Source organism: Chanodichthys erythropterus, chromosome 6 (assembly GCF_024489055.1).
Source record: "Chanodichthys erythropterus isolate Z2021 chromosome 6, ASM2448905v1, whole genome shotgun sequence".
Lineage (NCBI taxonomy): Eukaryota > Metazoa > Chordata > Actinopteri > Cypriniformes > Xenocyprididae > Chanodichthys > Chanodichthys erythropterus.
Window position 1 is genome coordinate 27,147,317 of NC_090226.1, and position 21,086 is coordinate 27,168,402.

General features: G+C 42.1%; 1 protein-coding gene across 1 annotated transcript; it reads left to right on the forward strand.

The window, feature by feature from the left end:
• Positions 1 to 11,499: 11,499 nt before the first annotated feature.
• tmem38a (transmembrane protein 38A) lies at positions 11,500 to 20,758 on the forward strand. The gene is made up of 6 exons (XM_067388527.1): positions 11,500 to 11,690; positions 14,557 to 14,713; positions 16,137 to 16,321; positions 16,448 to 16,535; positions 16,816 to 16,933; positions 20,070 to 20,758. The coding sequence occupies exons 1-6, from the start codon at positions 11,567 to 11,569 to the stop codon at positions 20,283 to 20,285; spliced, it is 888 nt and encodes a 295-aa protein (XP_067244628.1). The 5' UTR covers positions 11,500 to 11,566; the 3' UTR covers positions 20,286 to 20,758.
• The last annotated feature ends 328 nt before the right edge of the window (positions 20,759 to 21,086 follow it).

Below are 21,086 nucleotides of genomic sequence, written 5' to 3' on the forward strand. Positions count from 1 at the left end.
TGACTTGCCGTGGCTCTCCTTGGCACCTGACCCACCATGGCTGCCCGTGGCACCTGACCCGCCATGGTGGCCGAGTTCCTGGAACCTGCATTGGGGACCCTGTTCATGTTTGCATACCAGTCCCCAATGCACCCACCCCCCCTCCCTAGCTGTTCCGTTTACGTCGCGAGGACGCGCCTTCCAGGAGGGGGCATTATGTCATGATCACAGTCTGCTCCTGTCAGTTCCCGGACTACACTTCCCACAATCCTCCCTGCCAGTCACATGTTCACTCCACACCAATCATCTGTCGCCACATACAGCCATGCACACACTCCTCACTAATCACCACACCCAGCTGCAGCTTGTTACCTGGACTAAAAAGGACTCTCATTCACACCATCCGATCGCAAAGTCTTGATTACTCTGGTGTCATTTCTGAGCGTTTATATCCTGTCTGCCTGTCTGTTGCCGTTACTGTCTGTTCCCTGTTATTGACCCGTTGCTGCCTGTCCTGACCCTTGCCTTGCCTACCGTCCTGTGAATGATATCTGCCTGTCCTCGATCTTCTGTCTGTACTCTGACTACGTCTCTGCCTGTTCCTTGCTGTTCCTGTTTGCCCCTGATCGACCCAGCCTGTACGACTATGCTCACTTTGAATAAAAGCTTGCACATGGATCTCTGCTTGAGTCCCGCTGCGTTACACTGACTATGTGACACAGTGTTCCAGTAAAAAAAAAAAGTTTGTCTCGAGCCCTGCCATGAATCTCCTTGATGGATGGAGTAGTTATAGGAACCCCTTTTACATAACCTACAAAAATTCAATACATTTAAAAAAAATAAAATATTGTTTAAAAACAATACTACATAATAACTATTTTTATGTACATGTACAGAAATTTTAATTTTACTAACGTTTTATCTTTAAGAAATTAGCATTTAATCATGACAATGTTCATATAATTTTAGCATGTTCTAAACAGGTTGTGCTGGGGGAGGTGGGGGATTTCAGAGGAGCGCACTGCAGGACCAGCTTACAGCTGTCACTGAACCAGACTATTTAAATATTGATAAAGCAAGCACTTTGGCTGCAGTATCAGCTGAGCCAATCAGCTTGTGCCATGTAGTAAATGATGTAGTAAATGCTGTACATTTTGTACGATAGACATGGTACTTTCACCATGATACAAAAACGTTTTGGTTACTCATGTAACCCTGGTTCCCTGAGATAATGGCAACGAGCATTGCATTTGCTCTTTAGCTGATGCTTATGGGGAAACCTCCTGTTTTCTCTGAATTCTGAAGCCTGATTGGTTCACGTCTGTCCAGTTGCACAGACAAATGCCGTTTCAGCCCGCAGGAATGGGCGGAGTTGACTGCTATAAAGTCATGCAGAAATGCCACTTTTTCAGATTTTTTGACTGAGAAGTGGGTAGCATGACTCGCTGGGCAGCGTAGTACCACGTCGAGCTATGCAATGCTTTGTAACAGTCAAAACGTTACCAAGTTTTTTTTATTGTATTTTTTCCTTTATTTGAATTAAGAGTTATATCGTAGTCAAAGATAATGTCACTAGGAGCCGCTTGAGGGCGCTATAGCTATCATATATAAGCCCTAGTTACCTCCGAGCAAGTCAGGTTGTTTGGTAGAGGGAAACCACATGGGTGGTTGAACTGACGCTACCTAATTCTAGTCGTATTAATGTCCTGTTTTGAGAACTCGTTGAGAGTTTACGCTCAATGTGAGTATTTTCCAACCATGACTTGTTATATGTGTAAACACATTTGACTGATGTGAACTATTCTGCTTTCTTTTGTAGAAAGGACTTTTTGTTTCGTCTACCTCATATTTCATTGCATTGCTGTCACGATAGTACTCGTGCACGTCTTCAAGGTAGCATGAGCAGTTGAAAAGGACAAGACCACGCGGTAGAGAGGCTACGGCGCGTGGCCTAATCAACTCAGTGTTTCTCAGAGTCGCCAAAAGCCGCTGACTGTCTTCTGTCTTCACTCCTCACTCATTGGATTTATCATTGCGTCGCTCTCAAAATACATCGTGGATTTACACTCATCTCATCGCTCATCATTCCAACTCAACTACAGTTGATCATTGACGATAAGTTTCATTCATTGACTGCAGATACAAAGACAGTTTTCTTATGGTTAATTTTTGTGGCAATTATATGCACTGGTGTGAATTTAAAAAAACAAAACGTATATTTGTTTGGTGAAGTGGTTTTAAATTTCAGTACCGATTGAATTTCTGTTGAACCCCCTCAGAGTAATATCTTTATAAAAAGGGGAGGTATGACAGCTTGTTCGCATTATCTCAGGGAACCAGGGTTAGGTGAGTAACCATAACGTTTCCTTTCAATACGGTTCACTCGCATTGCGTCTGCTTTTTAGCTGCCGCTTATGGGGAACTAATAGAATAGCGCCAGGCTACAAGCACAGAACGGAAGCCGCTCTGCGAGCTGACAGCAAGGGGGCTCTTAATCGAGGGCCTCAAGACCAGCTGTATAAGGAGAGACTCGGACCATGGTCGGAGCCTGCTACACGATCCATAAGCGACTTAAACTGACAACACCCGTGTTTGAAGAGCAGGGATGTCCAGGTTATAAAATCTGATAAAAGTGGACGCCGAGGACCACCCAGCTGTCACTCAGATATCTGCAATGGAGACCACACCCAAGAGGAGGCCATACCTCTAGTGGAGTGGGCATGACAAGTCCACAGACTTATAAGCCAGTGCTATCGTGTCCACAATCCATCTGGATAGTCTTTGCTTCGAGACTGAAAGCCCTCTGCTGTGGCCTCCAAAGCAAACAAACAGCTGCTCTGATTGCTGAATCTGGCCAGAACGCTCAATATAAATTCTCAAAGAGTGTTTTTGGCTCATAGCCTTTTTTCGGGCTAAGGACCACTTTAATGTTGTAGGGGCGGAATTCAAAGAAGGAAGTTTCCACAGATAGAGCCCGTAAATCACCAACTTGCTTGACTGACCCTAGAGCCAGCAAGAGGGCAGTCTTAAGCAAGGGGGACCGAAGGTTGGTTGTCTCGAGCGGCTCAAAGGGAGGGCCTCAAAGTGCCCTGAGAACTGTGGAGAGTTCCCAAAGAGGGCAGAGAGGATTCATCTTCCTGCCCCCTCTGAGAAACCGATTGACCAGGTTGTTTTTCCCAATCGATTGACCAGACACCGGGGCATGGTTTGCCTCAATGGCTGCCACATACATTTTGAGTGTGTTTCAAGGAAACTCTCTCCACGGAACCTTTTTCCAGCAGAGCCTACATTTCAACTCTGAGGACAAGAGAACTGCCATGTGAGTGTGAATCACGCCCATGAAGCACGATGGTCTGCAAGCAAATTGGAGTGAGTGACCTCATTCTATTACCAAAAATCAAAAGCTCACCACTAAGGGGATGGCCTGCCATGCCCAGAGTCAAGTAGAAAATACTATAGGCTGCATCTAACAATGAAGTGGGAGAACAGCGCCTTTTACAGCATTGAGATGAGGAGAAATGCTCTTTTCGTGTAAAATATTTGTTGGGGACTTTATAACAGCAACAAGGGGTCTGGGTGTGTAGACTGATGGGGTGGGCCGAGAAATGGCAACAAACACATTGTCTCCAGCGCCCTGAGCTGAAGAGGGCTAGAAGAAAAGCACACACTGAGGGTGATCCAGCCTTAGTGCGACATTTCCTCCTTAATCTTAGTAGAAGGTAGCTATAAGTGGTGGTCCAGCACTACTAGACTGGCCATAGTGCGGCCAATGGCTTGGGCGGTGGCTTTGGCAAACACCAGTAAAAACAGCTCTTTGAACATTGCAGGGTCAGGTTTAGACCTGTCCGTGTCATGGGGAAACTTGGCCTGATAAAGTTGAAGCACCACCATTGTATGTAGTGCAGAGTTGGTCCTAGGGAAAGCAGTCCGCAAGTGCAGTGAGGCGAAACTTGCGCTCTTGCAGTGAAAGCATCCATCTTTGAAAAAATCGGCTTGCCATAGGCGTGGCCCGGCAATTGACACGCTCAGAGGTGCAGCGTTTTAAAATAAAAATGCCAATAAAAACATGCTCTTGCACAGTTAAATATGCTCTATGATTCTTGCCTGACAGTCGCAGAGGAGAACATCATTCTTAGCTGCTGAGCTGTCAGCGCTGTTCTCAACTGAGTGCTGTCAGTGCAGCTCTCGCAGTGCTAAAACGTTTACTTCATGAACATGGAAAACAGCGCTAACGGCATTTACCCATTGTCTGCATGGTTGTGTTCTTTTCTCCGCCTCAATGATATGTAATACTGAAAGTTGTCATAGGAGATTTAATCTCTTAGCCCCACTTTTTGCTCTTTCAGTTGCGTAATTTATGTATGCACGTTCTCCATTACCACGAAACCCATGGCATACAACAATCAGTACGGCATCCTCCATCCACTGATTTTTAGCATTTGTAAATGCTGCGCTTAAAGACGCCACTGTTGGACACTTTTGAGTTCATTCCCGGTGCGAATGCAATGAGAAACATATGGCCTGGGGCAGAAATTAGTTCTTGGGGAAGAGCGGCTTCAGTCTTCTTCGGAGTAGCAAGATGATCTTCGTGCTGAATGAGAAAGATCTGAAATAGCTGCGTTTCAGCGTGACTTATACCCCACCCCACCCTCACAGCAAAAGAATTCCGCGGCGGATCGGCCGCAGAGGTATGGCGGCTTCCGGAACGTATCCGCGAACGGACCCGTATCGGCGTCTACTTGCGCGCAGTGACGGATCCGCAACGAAGGCGGATCGCGGACCCGCCGTGGCTCCGCGCTGCATCCGCGATGCGAATCAATCAGGCTTTAGAATTCGAGGAAAGCAGTTTTCCCCATAAGCGTCAAAACAGACGCAATATGCGAGTGAACCGTCTCGAAATGGAACACTGTATTGCCATCAGGAAAAAAGCACATGAATTTCCCAATTTTCCATTTCACCATGCTACTGAGTGATTCACACAACATGGCACTTAATAGAATATGGTAGTAACATGTTCAAACGTTCATCCATATTGCTAGGAATTTCAGTTTAATCAATTTATCCTGTTAGCTTTGCAAATCATTTCGTTTGTCTCGTTTTGAGAATGAATAGGTCTAAACTAAAATCTATTGCTGGTTTAAGGTTTTTTTCAGCAGGGTAGGCAATAAAACGAGGTCATGACGATGCAAATTTGAAACAATGACAATATTTATTTATTTATTAGTTTTACGATCGAACAGGTTTAATTGATAGGCGAGCGCATCGCGGTCATCCAGTAAGTGGCAGTAGCCTACCACCTCGGCGCGAATACCGTCCGTGTGTGTTGATTTCACCTCAATAGTGCGCTTGAGCTTGTGCTGTGTATTAATAGGCATCTGCATGTGAGTGGATCCTTTCACTCGTGCACACGGCGAGTCTCTTGAAGATCTGTTCATGTGGTAGGGTCAGAACACCATGGACGTGCTAGATGTCCTTAATCTGGGCGAATTTGCCCAGTATTTCTCGAAAATGGCGATGTTTCCAGTTTTTGATCTCGCTTATTATATCGTGTCAATACTCTACCTCAAATACGAACCAGGTAAGTGGAATTGTTATTTAGGGACAGTAGAATGTTGCACTACAGCTTTATTTGGGTCAAAATAAAATGACGATTTTTAAAATAGATTCTTTGCATTTAAGCGTGGATCAATATGGCATGGACTACAAATTAATCAACAGCGTTAAATATGTAACACTTCATTTTCAAATCATATGCTAATTATTGTTTTCAGTGAGTGTTATGTAATCTGTCTCAGGGTTCATTGTAACTCTGACATTGTATACCTGAGGGTGGGGAGCTTGTGGGTGGGGACCCTGCCTGGCCACTGCCGTCATGGGTCTTTGAACTGTTATGGCCACTAATGGACTCTGACCCGCTGGGGTCATCTATGGACTCTGCCCCGCAGTGGCCGTCCAAGCCACCTGACCTGCCGCCTTCCGTGGCCGCCCAAGCCACCTGACCTGCCGCCTGCCGTGGCCGCCCAAGCCACCTGACCTGCCGCCTGCCGTGGCCGCCCAAGCCACCTTACCTGCCGCCAGCCGTGGCCGCCCAAGCCACCTGACCTACCGTGGCCGCCCAAGCCACCTGACCTGCCGTGGCTGCCCAAGCCACCTGACTTGCCGTGGCTCTCCTTGGCACCTGACCCACCATGGCTGCCCGTGGCACCTGACCCGCCATGGTGGCCGAGTTCCTGGAACCTGCATTGGGGACCCTGTTCATGTTTGCATACCAGTCCCCAATGCACCCACCCCCCCTCCCTAGCTGTTCCGTTTACGTCGCGAGGACGCGCCTTCCAGGAGGGGGGCATTATGTCATGATCACAGTCTGCTCCTGTCAGTTCCCGGACTACACTTCCCACAATCCTCCCTGCCAGTCACATGTTCACTCCACACCAATCATCTGTCGCCACATACAGCCATGCACACACTCCTCACTAATCACCACACCCAGCTGCAGCTTGTTACCTGGACTAAAAAAGGACTCTCATTCACACCATCCGATCGCAAAGTCTTGATTACTCTGGTGTCATTTCTGAGCGTTTATATCCTGTCTGCCTGTCTGTTGCCGTTACTGTCTGTTCCCTGTTATTGACCCGTTGCTGCCTGTCCTGACCCTTGCCTTGCCTACCGTCCTGTGAATGATATCTGCCTGTCCTCGATCTTCTGTCTGTACTCTGACTACGACTCTGCCTGTTCCTTGCTGTTCCTGTTTGCCCCTGATCGACCCAGCCTGTACGACTATGCTCACTTTGAATAAAAGCTTGCACATGGATCTCTGCTTGAGTCCCGCTGCGTTACACTGACTATGTGACACAGTGTTCCAGTAAAAAAAAAAAGTTTGTCTCGAGCCCTGCCATGAATCTCCTTGATGGATGGAGTAGTTATAGGAACCCCTTTTACATAACCTACAAAAATTCAATACATTTAAAAAAAATAAAATATTGTTTAAAAACAATACTACATAATAACTATTTTTATGTACATGTACAGAAATTTTAATTTTACTAACGTTTTATCTTTAAGAAATTAGCATTTAATCATGACAATGTTCATATAATTTTAGCATGTTCTAAACAGGTTGTGCTGGGGGAGGTGGGGGATTTCAGAGGAGCGCACTGCAGGACCAGCTTACAGCTGTCACTGAACCAGACTATTTAAATATTGATAAAGCAAGCACTTTGGCTGCAGTATCAGCTGAGCCAATCAGCTTGTGCCATGTAGTAAATGATGTAGTAAATGCTGTACATTTTGTACGATAGACATGGTACTTTCACCATGATACAAAAACGTTTTGGTTACTCATGTAACCCTGGTTCCCTGAGATAATGGCAACGAGCATTGCATTTGCTCTTTAGCTGATGCTTATGGGGAAACCTCCTGTTTTCTCTGAATTCTGAAGCCTGATTGGTTCACGTCTGTCCAGTTGCACAGACAAATGCCGTTTCAGCCCGCAGGAATGGGCGGAGTTGACTGCTATAAAGTCATGCAGAAATGCCACTTTTTCAGATTTTTTGACTGAGAAGTGGGTAGCATGACTCGCTGGGCAGCGTAGTACCACGTCGAGCTATGCAATGCTTTGTAACAGTCAAAACGTTACCAAGTTTTTTTTATTGTATTTTTTCCTTTATTTGAATTAAGAGTTATATCGTAGTCAAAGATAATGTCACTAGGAGCCGCTTGAGGGCGCTATAGCTATCATATATAAGCCCTAGTTACCTCCGAGCAAGTCAGGTTGTTTGGTAGAGGGAAACCACATGGGTGGTTGAACTGACGCTACCTAATTCTAGTCGTATTAATGTCCTGTTTTGAGAACTCGTTGAGAGTTTACGCTCAATGTGAGTATTTTCCAACCATGACTTGTTATATGTGTAAACACATTTGACTGATGTGAACTATTCTGCTTTCTTTTGTAGAAAGGACTTTTTGTTTCGTCTACCTCATATTTCATTGCATTGCTGTCACGATAGTACTCGTGCACGTCTTCAAGGTAGCATGAGCAGTTGAAAAGGACAAGACCACGCGGTAGAGAGGCTACGGCGCGTGGCCTAATCAACTCAGTGTTTCTCAGAGTCGCCAAAAGCCGCTGACTGTCTTCTGTCTTCACTCCTCACTCATTGGATTTATCATTGCGTCGCTCTCAAAATACATCGTGGATTTACACTCATCTCATCGCTCATCATTCCAACTCAACTACAGTTGATCATTGTCGATAAGTTTCATTCATTGACTGCAGATACAAAGACAGTTTTCTTATGGTTAATTTTTGTGGCAATTATATGCACTGGTGTGAATTTAAAAAAACAAAACGTATATTTGTTTGGTGAAGTGGTTTTAAATTTCAGTGCCGATTGAATTTCTGTTGAACCCCCTCAGAGTAATATCTTTATAAAAAGGGGAGGTATGACAGCTTGTTCGCATTATCTCAGGGAACCAGGGTTAGGTGAGTAACCATAACGTTTCCTTTCAATATGGTTCACTCGCATTGCGTCTGCTTTTTAGCTGCCGCTTATGGGGAACTAATAGAATAGCGCCAGGCTACAAGCACAGAACGGAAGCCGCTCTGCGAGCTGACAGCAAGGGGGCTCTTAATCGAGGGCCTCAAGACCAGCTGTATAAGGAGAGACTCGGACCATGGTCGGAGCCTGCTACACGATCCATAAGCGACTTAAACTGACAACACCCGTGTTTGAAGAGCAGGGATGTCCAGGTTATAAAATCTGATAAAAGTGGACGCCGAGGACCACCCAGCTGTCACTCAGATATCTGCAATGGAGACCACACCCAAGAGGAGGCCATACCTCTAGTGGAGTGGGCATGACAAGTCCACAGACTTATAAGCCAGTGCTATCGTTTCCACAATCCATCTGGATAGTCTTTGCTTCGAGACTGAAAGCCCTCTGCTGTGGCCTCCAAAGCAAACAAACAGCTGCTCTGATTGCTGAATCTGGCCAGAACGCTCAATATAAATTCTCAAAGAGTGTTTTTGGCTCATAGCCTTTTTCGGGCTAAGGACCACTTTAATGTTGTAGGGGCGGAATTCAAAGAAGGAAGTTTCCACAGATAGAGCCCGTAAATCACCAACTTGCTTGACTGACCCTAGAGCCAGCAAGAGGGCAGTCTTAAGCAAGGGGGACCGAAGGTTGGTTGTCTCGAGCGGCTCAAAGGGAGGGCCTCAAAGTGCCCTGAGAACTGTGGAGAGTTCCCAAAGAGGGCAGAGAGGATTCATCTTCCTGCCCCCTCTGAGAAACCGATTGACCAGGTTGTTTTTCCCAATCGATTGACCAGACACCGGGGCATGGTTTGCCTCAATGGCTGCCACATACATTTTGAGTGTGTTTCAAGGAAACTCTCTCCACGGAACCTTTTTCCAGCAGAGCCTACATTTCAACTCTGAGGACAAGAGAACTGCCATGTGAGTGTGAATCACGCCCATGAAGCACGATGGTCTGCAAGCAAATTGGAGTGAGTGACCTCATTCTATTACCAAAAATCAAAAGCTCACCACTAAGGGGATGGCCTGCCATGCCCAGAGTCAAGTAGAAAATACTATAGGCTGCATCTAACAATGAAGTGGGAGAACAGCGCCTTTTACAGCATTGAGATGAGGAGAAATGCTCTTTTCGTGTAAAATATTTGTTGGGGACTTTATAACAGCAACAAGGGGTCTGGGTGTGTAGACTGATGGGGTGGGCCGAGAAATGGCAACAAACACATTGTCTCCAGCGCCCTGAGCTGAAGAGGGCTAGAAGAAAAGCACACACTGAGGGTGATCCAGCCTTAGTGCGACATTTCCTCCTTAATCTTAGTAGAAGGTAGCTATAAGTGGTGGTCCAGCACTACTAGACTGGCCATAGTGCGGCCAATGGCTTGGGCGGTGGCTTTGGCAAACACCAGTAAAAACAGCTCTTTGAACATTGCAGGGTCAGGTTTAGACCTGTCCGTGTCATGGGGAAACTTGGCCTGATAAAGTTGAAGCACCACCATTGTATGTAGTGCAGAGTTGGTCCTAGGGAAAGCAGTCCGCAAGTGCAGTGAGGCGAAACTTGCGCTCTTGCAGTGAAAGCATCCATCTTTGAAAAAATCGGCTTGCCATAGGCGTGGCCCGGCAATTGACACGCTCAGAGGTGCAGCGTTTTAAAATAAAAATGCCAATAAAAACATGCTCTTGCACAGTTAAATATGCTCTATGATTCTTGCCTGACAGTCGCAGAGGAGAACATCATTCTTAGCTGCTGAGCTGTCAGCGCTGTTCTCAACTGAGTGCTGTCAGTGCAGCTCTCGCAGTGCTAAAACGTTTACTTCATGAACATGGAAAACAGCGCTAACGGCATTTACCCATTGTCTGCATGGTTGTGTTCTTTTCTCCGCCTCAATGATATGTAATACTGAAAGTTGTCATAGGAGATTTAATCTCTTAGCCCCACTTTTTGCTCTTTCAGTTGCTTAATTTATGTATGCACGTTCTCCATTACCACGAAACCCATGGCATACAACAATCAGTACGGCATCCTCCATCCACTGATTTTTAGCATTTGTAAATGCTGCGCTTAAAGACGCCACTGTTGGACACTTTTGAGTTCATTCCCGGTGCGAATGCAATGAGAAACATATGGCCTGGGGCAGAAATTAGTTCTTGGGGAAGAGCGGCTTCAGTCTTCTTCGGAGTAGCAAGATGATCTTCGTGCTGAATGAGAAAGATCTGAAATAGCTGCGTTTCAGCGTGACTTATACCCCACCCCACCCTCACAGCAAAAGAATTCCGCGGCGGATCGGCCGCAGAGGTATGGCGGCTTCCGGAACGTATCCGCGAACGGACCCGTATCGGCGTCTACTTGCGCGCAGTGACGGATCCGCAACGAAGGCGGATCGCGGACCCGCCGTGGCTCCGCGCTGCATCCGCGATGCGAATCAATCAGGCTTTAGAATTCGAAGAAAGCAGTTTTCCCCATAAGCGTCAAAACAGACGCAATATGCGAGTGAACCGTCTCGAAATGGAACACTGTATTGCCATCAGGAAAAAAGCACATGAATTTCCCAATTTTCCATTTCACCATGCTACTGAGTGATTCACACAACATGGCACTTAATAGAATATGGTAGTAACATGTTCAAACGTCCATCCATATTGCTAGGAATTTCAGTTTAATCAATTTATCCTGTTAGCTTTGCAAATCATTTCGTTTGTCTCGTTTTGAGAATGAATAGGTCTAAACTAAAATCTATTGCTGGTTTAAGGTTTTTTTTCAGCAGGGTAGGCAATAAAACGAGGTCATGACGATGCAAATTTGAAACAATGACAATATTTATTTATTTATTAGTTTTACGATCGAACAGGTTTAATTGATAGGCGAGCGCATCGCGGTCATCCAGTAAGTGGCAGTAGCCTACCACCTCGGCGCGAATACCGTCCGTGTGTGTTGATTTCACCTCAATAGTGCGCTTGAGCTTGTGCTGTGTATTAATAGGCATCTGCATGTGAGTGGATCCTTTCACTCGTGCACACGGCGAGTCTCTTGAAGATCTGTTCATGTGGTAGGGTCAGAACACCATGGACGTGCTAGATGTCCTTAATCTGGGCGAATTTGCCCAGTATTTCTCGAAAATGGCGATGTTTCCAGTTTTTGATCTCGCTTATTATATCGTGTCAATACTCTACCTCAAATACGAACCAGGTAAGTGGAATTGTTATTTAGGGACAGTAGAATGTTGCACTACAGCTTTATTTGGGTCAAAATAAAATGACGATTTTTAAAATAGATTCTTTGCATTTAAGCGTGGATCAATATGGCATGGACTACAAATTAATCAACAGCGTTAAATATGTAACACTTCATTTTCAAATCATATGCTAATTATTGTTTTCAGTGAGTGTTATGTAATCTGTCTCAGGGTTCATTGTAACTCTGACATTGTTTTTGCAATAGAATGCAGAGCAGTCCTGTTCTGCTCAATATTTTATCCACGTCTCTACGTCTCAATCAGGATTTTCATTATTTTTTTCGGGGGGTGTGAAGAGTTGTCTCACTCTTGAAGACCCTCCTCGAAACACGATAGAGTCCGTGCGCATTCCACTGCGAGTCTCACTGCAATAAATAGAAGCGCCCTAAATAGACAGCAGCAGAGGAGAGGACAAAAACGAAGCCCAGTAAATTTGTTAAGCAAATTCATGTTGCTCAGGAACGTTTTACTACGACTCTGTAATTCCTACTATTCTCAATGAAGATTCTCTACCTGGGCACTTAAATGAAATAAGCAAAAACAGAATAAATTTCGAAAAGTTGAACAAGCAATAGCATTATGTAGGCTATAAGCTAGTCTAAATCATCTTTCATTATGGTAATGAAAACATGTTATGTCAAGAAGATTGAGCTTTTTGGCATTACAGTTATGAGAATGAAGTGCAGTTCACATATTAGTCGTCATCCAGTATTATAGTTTTAGGTGAGATTTATTTTTCCATGCTTTAATATAATGAGCTGTCTGATGAAAACAAATTAATAATTGATCACCAAAGCTTGCCATCACTTAATGGCATCAGGTTTTCAGATATACCAGTGCACAGTTATAATAGAATATAACTCTCACCATTTACACACCATTCACAAACTTGTGATACAAGGACATTGATGCTGAAGAATGTGATATATATATATCGACCACTTTGTCCAAACATTAGCCAGTTGCTAGCTGAAGCTCATCCTGTCAGCTGTTTGTGCGTGTTGGATATCGTGGTGTGAAACAGCCCTGCAGTTTGAGACGAACAAAAAGCTTTAGGCTTCTGTTTATTTTTAGGCCACATTTGAGAGGATCGTTTTTCATTCAAAATGCCTGTTGGATGCGTAACTACCCAAGCTACACCTGTTCTGTAAGATGTGTTCATCCCTAGAGGTTTCAGAAATCATTTGGTAAACCTACCACTGCTTTTAGAGAGTAATGTTTTTGATGTTACACTGTAAAAAAAATATTGTCATTTTAATAGTAAAAGACTAGAAATTTAACAATAAAAACCTGTAAAAGGGATATTTCACCCCAAAATTTTGTCATCATTTACTCACCCTCAAGTTGTTCCAATTAAACCTGCATAAATTTCTTTCTTCAGCTGAACACAAAAGAAGATATTTTGAGGAATGTCGGTAACTGTGTGTTGATGGGCTCCATTGACTTCCATAGTATGGAGGAAAAAAAAAAAAGAAAGAAAGAAAGGAAAAAAAAGTCAATGGGGCCTATCACCTTTTTGTTACCAACATTCTTAAAAATATCTTCTTTTGTGTTCAGCAGAAGATAGAAATTCATACAGGTTTGGAACAACTTGTTGAAGAAATGATGACAATTTTAATTTTTGGGTGAAAACTATCCCTTTAATTAATTAACAGTAAGTTCTCTGACTTTATACAGTGAAAATATGTAATAGACCTAATGGAACATTTCTTGTAATATACAGTTAAATGAGTTTTTGGAAGTAAAAAGAAAAAATCATCTTAACATTTTCAGTGAAAAAATAAATTGACATAGAAAAGCTCACATTGAAATTAATATATTTCTTCTTAGTTATTTTTCATGAGTTGTGTACATGGGGTATTATGTTACATCTTATGTTGTTGAATTAATATTTATTGCATTATTTTAGTGTCACTGTGCACCTTCTGTATATAAAGATTTAGCTCAGCTTGAAGAAAAGCTATATTTGTGATGAACTCTTACTTATCATGTGGCTTTCTCTTTTCCAAGGTGGTTATCAGTATATTATAAGTTTTAATGTGAATTTTAGTAATTTGGTATTTTAATATTTTAATATTAATTAAACATTTTTACTGTAAATTTAAGCTACAGCTGAAAAACTTAAAATGTTGCTACTGTATTTTTTATGGTTAAGTTCTGTTAACCACAGCTGTAAATTTGTTACTGTAAATTTCACAGTGGGCTCCAAAAGTCCTCTGAAACACTAGCATATTACAGTATTTTAAATACAAAACCATGCATATTTAATATACATTATTAGATACTGTACACAATGAACTTAAGTTTATTCAAACCCAATGATCCATGTTATTCCAAATGAATTAGTTCTTTTTGTAAAAATGAACATTTCCTGATTATTTACTCACCCTCATGTTGTTGTTGTTTTTGAATAGGTTGAACATTTTAGTGCATTTACAGTACAATGAACAGGGTATGAGACTTTCAGGCTGTAAAAATAACAAAATACTATCATAAAAGTAACTGAGATAAGTCAAATAATTTCAGTGAATCAGTTAATGCGGTTTTTAGGTTCAACTGATCTGTTTATCCAGTTCACTGCAAGAGAATATTTTCACTCACTGAATAATAATATACATTTCTCACTTGGCAACGAAGTCATACAGACCCCTTTTATGAAGTAACTCTTTTTGTGTTGGAAGAACAGAATTTAAATTTTTTAATAAAAAACAATGGAGTTTTAGATCTTTGGGGTTCACTATATATAAAAATATATACACGTAAATTAAGTGTTGAAATGTCAAAATGTTATTGTCATATGTAATGGTCTGTGTTGATCAGGTGCTGTGGAAGTGTCCCGTAGAAGCCCAGTGGCCTCATGGCTCTGTGCGATGCTCTACTGCTTTGGGAGCTACATACTAGCAGATATCATGCTTGGTGTGTCTCCCATCGACTACTTCCACAACAACAGTCACATCCTCCTGGCCTCAGCTGTGTGGTGAGGATCATTTAAATGGTTCAGTGATTATACACTTTGCATATGACACTGAAGTTACCCGAAGATAATTCCAAGACCTTTAAGACAGACCCTAATATGCTTTTGCATGATGAACCAGTTTATAACATGATAATAACTTGATTATAATGTCATAACTCATCTTATCTTATGTATGCATATTGAAATGCAGTAATGTTATATATAACAAAATAGTTATTGTCGCTGGAAATGTAACAAAAATAGTTAAAGTAAAAATAAAATTATTACTTTTTTGGGGTTAGATTTCCAGCTAAAATACTTATTATTGATAATCAAATGGATTCCTCCCCAATAAACTCCTAATTTACTGCTTATTAATAGTTAGTAAGGTAGTTGTTAAGTTTAGGTATTGGGTAGGATTATGAATGTAGAATATGGTCATGTAGAATAAGGCATTAATATGTGCTTAATAAGTATAAATAAATAGTCAATATTCATGTAATATTCATGCTATTAAGCAACTAGTTAAAAGACCCTAAAATAAAGTGTTACCGTTTATTTTTTATTTTAATAGCCATGTCTATTTTTCATAATCCAATGAATGAAATATATTATTTGATATTAACTCTTAACTTTTCAAAGTGCTAATAGTACAGTTAAACAATAATATTACTAAGATGAAAACTAATATTATAAAAAAAAAATAGTTCCCACCGTACATTCCGATTTGATTAGACACATCTAAAGCCATTATAAATACCTAATATACCCACTTGTTAGCACACATCAGTTGTACTCTATATTAATGTGTAAGTTACTAACAACTAAACTCCTTTGTTTTACATCCCTTAATAACAAACTTTGTCCACATCTTGACATTGGATATGTCCCACTCTGTATTTCCATGTTTACTCCATGTTTCTTCATCGATGTGCAAATAAAGTAAAGCAGTTCTGCGGACTAATAGCTGCACAAATTTATCAAAATATATAGCAAAACATCGACCAACACATTTCTTCCATGACAAGGTATACACCATCGTAGTCAAGTCAAGTCACCTTTTTTATATAGTGCTTTTTACAATGCAGATTGTGACAAAGCAGCTTTACAGTGATAACTGGTAAATAATTTTGGCTGCACAGCAGCTCTTAAAGAAAATGGTGTCATTGTTCAGCTTAAGTAAATTCAGTATTGATTCATTCCATTGTAAAAATCAATAATTATTAATGTAGTTCGCATACAATGGTGTCAATGCCGGCAGATCAAAAACATTGCTGAATATCAAGTGTCCCCAACTAAGCAAAGGCAACAGCGGCAAGGAACCCAAAGGCAGCTACCATACTACCCAACCTTTATGAAATCCTCTTACCAACATGTGAAACTGTATACAACAGTTCTTGTGGGAATATCTATTTATATGATTTTTTTCCCTCTCTTTTTCCAGGTATTTGATTTTCTTCTGCCCTCTTAACCTGTTTTACAAATGTGTGGCATTTATGCCTGTGAAACTCGTGCTAGTGGCCTTGAAAGAAGTGGTCCGGACTCGTAAGATAGCTGCTGGAGTCCATCATGCTCACCATGCGTATCACCATGGCTGGCTGATCATGGTCATTACTGGTTATGTCAAGGGTAAATATCTTATATATCTAGAGGGATTTATTTTTGGGGGTCATGTAACACTTCCATAAGACCCCTTTAAAAACTCGTTTGGGAGATCTGTGCCGCTCTGCTGATTGTCTCTGTTAATACTCACAGGGTCTGGGGTCGCTCTAATGTCCAATTTCGAGCAGCTGTTGCGAGGAGTCTGGAAGCCAGAGACCAATGAAGTTCTCAACATGTCATTGTGAGTGGTCTGTTCACTGGTGAAAACCTTTAGTGGTAAACAAAAAAGATTTTTTGGAAAGTCATCTCTTTTTACTGATATGTTATAGTGACCATATCTGTTTAAATTAAATTCTGTTTAAAAAAAAAAAAAAACACCATAAAGTAGCATAAAGGTCGTCCATATGACTCATGCCTTTCATTCCATCATTCCAAGCCATAGAAATTATGAGAAAGAACTGTTCATGTTTTAAACAAATGAATGATATAAATGTGTAGAATGTGATTCTTGTATTTCTCAGCCCTACCAAGGCCAGTCTGTATGGAGCCATTCTGTTCACACTTCAGGAGGCTCACTTGCTCCCTGTGTCAAAGGGCACGCTCATCTGCCTCTTCACACTCTTCATGGCCACATCCAAGGTAATATTCAGCCTTTAAGAGAAATTCATTCAATGAAATATAACACTGTCAATACCTGCACAGCTCACTCAATGCGGTTAATTAGAACCAATAATGTAAATGTCAGTAAATACAACTGTAATTTAGTATATATACTGTATGCTATTGAAATCCATCTTCTTAAAAAGGAATTAAGAAAAGTAACACTTTTTTGTTCTCTAAACAACTGTCTTTGTTTAAATTGTTTCTAAAATAATTCAAAGAATCTTCTTGTAGCTCTTTGCCATACAATGAGAAAAATATATATATATATTTTTCTTTTTATTTATTGATTAACAAACACAAACAAACCAGAATGCCCTCGAGCTCAAGTGAGGAAAAAAAAACAAAAAACATATCAAAACATAGCAATATACATCATGTACTGCTCAGAGACGCAGAGGTTGAGGATCCAAATGCAGTCATTTATTAGGGTAATCCAGAATCCTAATCCATTAACAGGCAATAGTCCAAGAACACAGGCAAACCATCCAAACATAAAGCATGTTCAAAGGGGCACAGGCAGAAACAGAGAAATCCAAGAATAAAGGGCAAAAGATAAAAAAAAAAAAAACAAAAACAAAAAAAAAACAAGATACATGAAACCAGGATAATTCTCAGAATTGCAGTGTGACACTAGGCACTACTTCGCAAAGAATGACTGGATAAATCAGGTATATATAGATAATTAATAAGGACAATGACACACAGGTGGAATAAATCAAACAATTATGAGTCCAGGAAATGGGTTATGGGAAGTGTAGTTCATGACGGTAAAGCCAAGGAGACAGGAGGAGTGCCCTCTAATGGAAATCAAGGGCACTCCAGCTGATGAATGTAACACAGCCCCCCTAAAAGGAGCGGCTTCCAGACACTCCAAACACAATCATAGGTGTGGGAGGGAGGTGGAGTGGAGGCAGACCAAGGGGAGGGATGGAGGGCCAGGTCAGTGGAGTGAAAGTAGGACTAGGGACTGAGGTGGATCAAGGAGACAGGGCGGAGCTAGCAGGACTGGTGGCCAGGGAAGAGCCAACTGGGCAGGTGACAAGGGCGGAGCTGATTAGACTGAAGAGCAACTTAGCGGAGCTAGAGACCACCATGGTGGAGCAGATGATGACCACAGCAGGGTAGATGGTACTGATGACCACCACGGCGGAGCTGGCAGGGCTGAAGAACACCAAGGTGTAGCCGAGGACCTCCAAGACATAGCTGGTGGGGCTGAAGTCCACCACAGCAGAGCGGACAGGTCTGAAGATCCCCATGGCAGAGCAGAAGACCACCACAGCAGAGCGGATGGTTCTGAAGATCCCCACGGTGGAGCAGAAGACCACCACAACAGATCAGGCAGAACTGGAACACAGAGCATAGAGAGGTTATGGTTGGCCTCAAGGCCCTGTCAAAATAGGCAGAGAGTTCTGTTATTGCCTCAGTGGAACAGGAAGTTCATGGACTGGAAGTTCATTGATGAACTCCATGGTTGTGTCAGGGCAGACAAGAAGCTCAGGGAGTAAAATTGACAGTGGAAGAACCTCTGAGATCCCCTGACTTGCTACCACTACAAAGATGCTAGCTGCTCACACTGACACCAGCTGTGTGTCCATCAAACTAGAAGCCAGACTCAAACGCCTAGGGACCACCTTGGTAGATTCAGATGCAGCGTTCACGACGGTCGGAAACTCTGGCGTGGCGTCCATGACGGCTGGAGACTTTGGCGTTGCATCCATGATGGCTAGAGACTCTGGCATGGTGGACATGATGGCTGGAGACTCTGGTGTGGTGGACATGATGGCTGGAGACTCTGGCATGGTGGACATGATGGCTGGAGACTCTGGTGTGGTGGACATGATGGCTGGAGACACTGGCATTGCGGACATGACGACTGGAGACTTTGGCGTTGCATCCATGATGGCTAGAGACTCTGGCATGGTGCACATGATGGCTGGAGACTCTGGTGTGGTGGACATGATGGCTGGAGGCTCTGGCATGGTGGCCATGATGGCTGGAGCTGCTCAGCTGCAATCAAGATCTATATAATGTGCCAAAGTCCAGTGAGGATCATGCAAGTGCATGAGTGAACTGAGCGGCTCAGATAGCCTCCCTCGAAAAAATATCATAAGGCATACTGAGTCCAACAAGGTTAGATTTGCCAGTTTGAAAAAAGTCTTTAATGTAGTCCTTGATTGGTCGATCTCCCTGATGCATAATTCCCATTGCTGTATCCATAGTGGGCGAAGTCTTTTATCACATACTGCTCAGAGATGCAGAGGTTGAGGATCCAAATGCAGTAGCTTATTAGGGTAATCCAGAATCATAATCCATAAACAGGCAATAGGTCAAAAACACAGGCAAACCATCCAAACATAAAACACGGTCAAAGGGGCGAGACAGAAACCGAGAATGGTTTATATATGTAGACAGAGTTACCAAAGGTTAATGGCACACAGGTAGAAGAGAGGAGTGCCCTCTAGTGGAAATCAAGGGCACTCCAGCTGGTGGATGTAACAATATACAAATAAGAAAAAAAAATAAAACAAAATAAAAGTAAAATACAATTAAAATAATAATAATAAAAAGAGTATAATGAAGAAAATATTTTCAGCAAATAACATGTATTTTTTAATGAAAATTACATATAATCTGTTCTTCACCTGTCAAGTACAAGCTTGAAATGACATAATTATGAGCAAATAATGACAACATTAAGCCTTTGATATATGTTTTTTTAGATTTATGAACATCATATAGGCAAAATATTTGCTCCAACTTCCAACCCTACATATTCTATTCCAAACTTGAACTTTGGAATGCAGCAAATTTTGCATTAGCTTGCCTTCCCTGTCTTCGAATGCGTATGAATTGAAGTCAGCGGAACAAAAAGTTTGTCCATCCCTTAACACATACCCTAGTGTACACATACCAAAAATTAAGTATACTTTGTACTCTGGCAACCAAATCACAATGCCCTGGCAACCAACCCCAACCCCCATTATGTCTTTAACTTTTTGCTCAGGCAAACACCACTAACATTTTATTGAGAAAATGTAGTAAATCTCAATAACTGAGACATTTCTACTGTCATTAGACAAGAACATTTACTATTGTTTTATTAATTATACAGGTGTTTATGACGGCCCAACACTCTCATGGATCGCCGTTCGCCCTCATTGAGTCCTGGGTGTGCCACTTGCTATTCGGCTCCCCCCTTGGTATTGAAGATGCCCATGATCACCATCACTCTGCACCAGCCGCAGCTGCTGCTCCCCTGTCTCCCGCCAAAACCAAGGAGGAACTGAGTGAAGGAACCCGCAAGAGGAAGTCGAAGAAAGCCGAGTAGAGTTACAACACAAAATCATCAACCCAACGTGTGATATGACAGAGCTGCCCAGCTCTGCTTGAGAACGGAGGGAATTTGATATTAAACCAATGCAAGTTTCTCTTTCAATGGTGCTTTTAATGACAGACATGCCACATAGGGACTCTGTAAATAGCTTCCCCCTCTTTGCCAACATCTGTCTTTATTTATTTTTCGTAATGTTTTCCATCATTGAAGCCCCATTTACACTATGCATCTGATGATGTGCAGTTTGTCAAGAACAGATGAATGAATGAAAGGCAGTGAGATGAGTGAGATGAGTTTTTTGAGTTCAGACTTCACTGAAGGGTCTGTCCAAATAACTTGATGAGACTCGTAGTCCACCGTTGGTTGACCCCATTTCCACAGCACACTGCTGCTTTTTACATCTAGTGGCACTGAAAAAATATATATTTTCAAGAAATAAAATAAAATAAATTATTTTTCAGCCAAAAGCACATGTTGTTTCTAATTCTTCCAAATGTTTCTGCTGCTGCATTTTAAATATTTTTGGGTTCACACGACCTAAAGTCCCCCTACAGTCAATACTTGTATCCATTATAACTCATCTTTGATCACCAAAATTACATATTTAAAAGTTTTTTCCTGTGAAAAAAAAATAAAATAAAATCTTCATGCCTTAAAATATTTTTCATGTAACTCTACACCCTTGCTTCATTTAGTATATGTGGACTCATTAATATGCAAATTAGCCCCACCTCCACTCACTCACACTAGCTCAGATTACCCGATCCACTCAACTTAACTGTAGTAAACGCTGAA